The 6,338-nt window shown below is 35.2% G+C and overlaps 1 protein-coding gene across 2 annotated transcripts; it reads left to right on the forward strand.

The window, feature by feature from the left end:
* The first annotated feature begins 1,941 nt into the window (after positions 1-1,941).
* LOC111887624 (la-related protein 1C) lies at positions 1,942-4,762 on the forward strand. Of its 2 annotated transcripts, XM_023883800.3 has the most exons (7): positions 1,943-2,132; positions 2,349-2,799; positions 2,889-3,465; positions 3,538-3,694; positions 3,776-3,866; positions 3,950-4,021; positions 4,221-4,762. In XM_023883800.3, the coding sequence occupies exons 2-7, from the start codon at positions 2,440-2,442 to the stop codon at positions 4,410-4,412; spliced, it is 1,449 nt and encodes a 482-aa protein (XP_023739568.1). In that variant the 5' UTR covers positions 1,943-2,132; positions 2,349-2,439; the 3' UTR covers positions 4,413-4,762. The 2 variants fall into 2 exon arrangements, with proteins under 2 accessions (XP_023739559.1, XP_023739568.1); XM_023883791.3 differs by having other exon boundaries at positions 1,942-2,799.
* The last annotated feature ends 1,576 nt before the right edge of the window (positions 4,763-6,338 follow it).

Below are 6,338 nucleotides of genomic sequence, written 5' to 3' on the forward strand. Positions count from 1 at the left end.
GGCTTCCAACTCGACGAGTTCTCCAGGGAAAAATCCAAAACTTGAATTAAATTCATACTATAATTAAGGTGTTACACACATGTTGTAGTGTATATCCATGGCTAGTTTTTGGGTTTTGTTCTTGGCGTAGCTTCTAATCATTGTGTGCCTAGTGAAGATGTTTGGGTTATTGATTTGCTTGAAGATTTTATGGGCATAAGACATAGGTACGGAGAGGGAGACCAACGTGAACATAAGATGTTTGCCCATATATAGGTTGTAGAAAGTGACACCATGCTTGATTGAAAATGCATAAATTTGTTTAAGTTTGTAGATTGATGTGGCACAAGAATACAAGATAGTTATACATTGTGTGAGAATGGAAGGGGAATGTTCTGAGTACATATCATCATGATCAAATCATATAAACCATACCGTTTTGGACAAACACAATGGTTGATAAAAAGTGATGACGCAACTCAAGAATAACTCGATGTTATTTTTATAAAAATGATATATAGTGAGCTGCCTTATCAATAAGGCAACATAACTTTCATTATAAGCTTTACATGCTTCATAATATAAACTGCCAGCTTTGATGGAAAAACATAGAACTTTTATTTTCATGTAATGAAAAAGTCTACATCTTATAGAAATTTAAAAAACAGGTAGCCTAAGACAATAATTTTATTAGAATTTTGTTTGGTTTGGTCGGAGTGCTAATTTGGGTTCGACCATTGGTACATCTTTATTGATTCTTATTTGATATTTTAATTGTCCTACTTGCAGAAACTTGGGATTAAAGGTGAACCTGCTTCACCACTCAAAATGTACATTTTTTCATTCCTATTAATTACAAGTTTGGAATTAGATTTTTTCTTGAAATACCATCATTCTAAACTAACTTTGTGGCCATTTTCTGATGGGATGCATTTGTTCTTTTATTTCTATGAGACCATTACATGAACTTAGAGGTGATCAATTAAAGAAAAGAAAAGACCAACTAAAAATCTAAACTATAATTTTACTAGAAGTGGGGAAACAAGCAAAGATATGCCACAAATAGCTTTTTAACGTGATGTCCTGTTGTCCTGTGTATTTCATATACACCTTCAAGGCCACAAACTATTATTATTATTGATCGATGACTATTTGCTTCATTCAGTTTAGCAAATCATTATCGATTTTGAGGAGTCTTCATGCCATTCGACTTCAAGTTACTATATCTAATCCGCGTCTTCTTCCTAAATAATGATTAATAAACTTTTTACTATAAAAAATTATAATATATTTAAAATAATTGATTAGTATAGTTTTTCCTGTAAAAAATTAATTATTTTTATAATCATGATTCCTATGAACTATAGCCTAGTGTTTCATTAAAAAACTAAAAGAGATTAAGTTTTTTCCTTTTTCTGACTTTCATTTATTTCATGTATTAAATTGAATTAATGAAGAAATTGTAAAACGTTCAAATTATTTAAAAAGATCAGATATATTAATATACTCAATTTTTAGGGAATTGATCCGTACACTTTAACCGTATATAACAATTTGTACTTTTAAAAATTATACTATACAACTTACAAAACTTAAATTGTTGTATATAGCTAAAATCTATTATTTACCGGTCAGTTCATTTTAACGAATATCCCAAAATTCAGTTACATTTAGCAAAATTAAATGCAAAGACTTTTGTATGTGATGATGTAATGACATCTAACTCGAACTTAACAAATATTTGACTAAAACAATTCTAAAAAATATGCATTTACATCAAATTTAATGGTAAATGGCAAGGTCCGTAAATAGGCTCACAACAACTTACGCTCGGTCACGTGCCAACTATTGAACACCCGGTGCGACTCCCATGTGGACCACACTGATACCGTTTTGAATCAACGCGAAGTTACACAGTACACAACGGAAAGGGCACTATCGTCATTAGACATAAATACGCAGCACAGATATAGAGGAAACATGGAGAGAGAAAGGGCAGAGATAGATACAGCTCGGTCTGTCTCTATTTGTGTATGTGAACTTCACCCTCCGCCGGTGCTCTGTGTGTGACGGCGATCGGAACATTCGGTGATCCGTCGAAGCCAGAATCTTTTCAACTCAAAACGCTACCATAGCATTCTCGGTTGATTGTGGTTCACTTCTCTTCCTTTATCTTATTGATTATCGATCAGAGCTTATTTTATTCGTTTTTGACGTTTTGATTCTATTCGTATTCACCGTTACTCACTTTGTCGACTTGAAACCCTAATTTATTCCAAAACAAGTGAGAAAATTTTGGAGTTTGCTTATTTTGATCCGAACAAACCCTAATTTTTTATGGCCGCTACAAATTTTCAATCTGATGATAGCGGCGGCGGCGTTATAAAAAACCCTAGGTCTCCGGGACATTCACAGACGGTTTCATCTCCGTGGAGTACGATTGTGCAGGGCTCGCCGGTCATGGTACCGGATGCTGTTTCCGCGGCGCCGGTTTCTGTTGCTCCAGCACCGACGTTTTCATCTTCTGTTGAGGAGAAAATAGGTAACTTTACCTCGGATTGGTGTCCGCCTTCAATGGTGCCGGATGTAGTAAGCTCTCCGGATGATTCCGGCACTGATGGTCCGGGTTCTGACAGCGGCGGTGTTGCATCTAAGAAACCGGTATGGAATAAACCGAACGGTGTTGTTGAGGCTGTGAGCCCTGTAATGGGTGCAGTTTCTTGGCCTGCTCTCGGAGAATCCACTAAGGCTTCCCCAAAATCTTCTTCATCGGAATCCTTAAAAGCACTTGGAGATGCACCACTGCTGCCTACATTACAGGTAAGAATATGAATACCATTAATGTACAACTTTCAATCATTCACAGTTATTTATATTTAAACGGGAACATAATGTTTATGACATCATAGGTGACAGGAAATGCATCTCCATTATCACATAAACACACAAGTGCAAACAACGCTTATCCATCTTCAACTCCAAACCATGTAGCTCCTGCAAGACAGAGATCCATGAGGCGAGGTGGTGGGAGTTCCAATTCAAATCCATCAGCTAATGGTGTTCTTTCTCACACATCAGCAACAAACCATGATTTGGGAACAGAAAATCTCCATAACACATCCGGAAAACCTGGTACTCCTGCTTCAGACATATCTCCAAGAGACAAACCATCACACATCGAGTCACCAAGAGGAAACTTTGGGCCACAATCACACAATGGTAATGATCACCAACATCAAAGAAGCTCTTACAGAAGAAGCAATAGTGGACAACATCACAATTATGGTGGAAAGCGAGATCAAGATCGTGGAAATCATGAATGGAATCAACACAGTAGAAGCTTTAATGGAAGAGATAACCACATGCAGCCTCAGAGAGGTTACCCTAGGGGTTACATTCGACCCTCTGTACATTCTTCCACTCCATATATCTCTCCACAAATGTCTGTTCCAGTTCGCCCTTTTGGCAACAACATGATGTATCATGGTAGGAATATCTTCCACAGTTATTTATCATTCTACTTTGTGTTATTTCAAATTTGTGAATCTTTTTTTGCAGATATGTCTCCTGTGTTCTATGTACAAGGTCCACCACCTCCACCAGATGCTCTGAGAGCTATGCCTCTTGTTGCTCCAGTTCCACCTCCAATGTTCTTTGCTGTTCCAGATCCATCTTTGCATGCTAGAATAGTGACCCAAATTGATTACTATTTCAGGTAAGTCTTTTGTAAATTTGTCATTTGAAAGTTTTTTTTTTCTTTATAAAAATGAATTTATTCTTAATTGTTGATTTGCAGCAATGAGAATTTAGTTAAAGATACTTATTTGAGACAAAACATGGATGAACAAGGGTGGGTTCCTGTAAGCTTAATAGCTGGCTTCAAAAAGGTAACTATTTTGGAATATCATTTTTACTATAAAAGTACATGAATTTTTAAATAGAAAGATAACCATTTTTTCCATTATTACAGGTTTTGTATTTAACAGATAACATTCAGCTAATTCTAGATGCTATGAGAGCTTCAACCAAAGTGGAAGTCCAGGTGCGTATGACAAAAATTACAATTTTGCCCCCCTCCCACCTTTTAGCTATCTACCCTACCAAAATTACAATTTTGTCCTTTTACCATTGTGTTAATATCAACTTTTGTCCCATTAACATCGGTCCCGCTTTTTAATCCAATATATGTTAAACACAGTACAATTTTTGAGTTATTCCTTTTTTACCCTTGTGCATGACAGGGAAACAAAATAAGAAGGCGGAATGATTGGATGAAATGGCTAATAAACACACCTGCCCACTACTCCAACTTATCAAGCCCTCGGGCAGCCGGGCAGTCGGGCAGTCAAGATCAATTAGTATCACAGCTTCATGGTGTTACACTGGATGATGGAGTTGACCATGTCGGTGGTCAACAAGCTGAGCAAGTTTGACTAGTCAACCGAGACTAAACTAAGAAGCAATGTTTTTGAGAAGAGAGGTGACGAATTCTGGATTTACTGGTAGATAGAGAAATTGGTGGTTTCGAGAAAAGGTAAAAACATGAAATACAAAAAAAATTGAAAAATTAAAAAAAGGAAAAAAAAAATTGAAAAACGAAAAGCACAAAAAAAGTTGAAAGAAGAAAAAAACTTAATAAAAAAGTAACATGGAGATTATATAGGATATTACGACTTTTTTGAATGCTAGTTTTCGTTTGTTGGATAGAATGGTTGTTTTTTTTCTTATTTTTTTGGATTATATGTTTTAAAAAAATTATATTTATCCCTTGTGTTTCGTGTTGTATGTTATGTTATGTTATGCTCCTTGATGAAAACTCTTGGGTCTGAGCACTTGTTTTGTGATTCTGATTTCTGACCTTTGAGGTTTCAATCTAGGGGCAGATTTTGTGTGCTTACATTTGATTATTACATGCTCAATTTTGCATATATTCATTTTCAAATTAGGTTGTTAAATTTGTGGGAAAATATTTTTAAATCTAATAGTGAATTTTATCTTGCCAACATTCCTTTATGTAGAGGAGCATTAGAATCTGGAAATTAGTTAAAAAGTTACGCGACAGTTTTTTAGAACTTTTAGGAGTTTAAGCTTTAGTATTTTAAAAATGCTTAAATTAAATAAAAAAAATTCGTTTGAAGTTTTTATTTTAAAACAAAACACTCTTAATCTAAAAACTACTCAAAGTAGGCATGATATACATGTTGAAACATTATATGGGTTGAAAAGGCAATACCTGAACCTTTTGAATGTTTTGATTTACATCATCGGTTTAATGTGTTTATTTTTTTTGGATTAACAACAATATTCAACAATATATGGTCTTTCGTTTGTGTCTATCATGGGAGTTGTATGTTATATGACCATAGTACACTTGGCAAGTCTTTGGCAATTTTCCTTAAGCCTTGCCTAGACGTTTTTTAAGTTCGACCATGATTTTTCTATTGGTTTCCTCAGTTTGCATGTTTGATTATGGATGAGTCATAGAGATAAACTTTTTTTGGTCTCATTTCTTCACACCAATTTCACATCGGGCTTTCAACAAATTATGTACCATTTTCACTAATCAAGTGTATGCAGAATTCCACATTATGTGATGATGTGTTTCCATATAAACATGACATTTATTTATTATAATGGTTAATTATTCCACTTCCTCCCATTTGTAAAGTAGTTATTGCAAAGTCTAGAAATTTAACTCGACCTAGTGCTTCTGGAAATGGGCCGACTAAGTTAATGCCCAATTAGTGGAATAACCATGAACTTGTATTGTTGATCATGTTATATGATGGAAGTCGTTATACCGATACAAATTTTAGGCTTTCAACACGTTTTGTAGTTACTGCTTGTGCATTTCTATGCACTTCAGGCCAATAGAATCCACGTTTTTCGGTTTTCAGGATATTGGATCCTTTATGTGCTATACTAATTCCGAAGTGAGTCTTCGTGAGGATGTGCTCCGCTTCTGACCGGTCAACAAAGTGTAGCCGTGGTCATGGATGTCTTTTTCTTGTAGAGGATTCCTCTCCATATGAAAAATCGTGGCACTTTTACCCTTGTTTTCCTTGCTGCTTTATCATCATCCATTTATACATTGCATGTAGTCATAGTATGGTGTCATCCGGTCATGTCGACTTCTATGTCGTCTATGATTTGATTTTTGTAACTTCGACTAGTACATTTTTTTTTCAAATTCTCGAATGTGAAAGGCGTCCCAATAGAAAAATCATGGTCGAACTTGTATCATAAATGTCTTAAATCCTTCTCCTAGGCGTTTGAATGCGTTTAATTATTGTTTTATTTGAGGTTTATTGTTGTAACAAATAGTAAAAACAACCATCGCGGACCCTTTTATAATAGGA

Source organism: Lactuca sativa, chromosome 4, assembly GCF_002870075.4.
Source record: "Lactuca sativa cultivar Salinas chromosome 4, Lsat_Salinas_v11, whole genome shotgun sequence".
In the NCBI taxonomy this organism is placed as follows: Eukaryota; Viridiplantae; Streptophyta; class Magnoliopsida; order Asterales; family Asteraceae; genus Lactuca; species Lactuca sativa.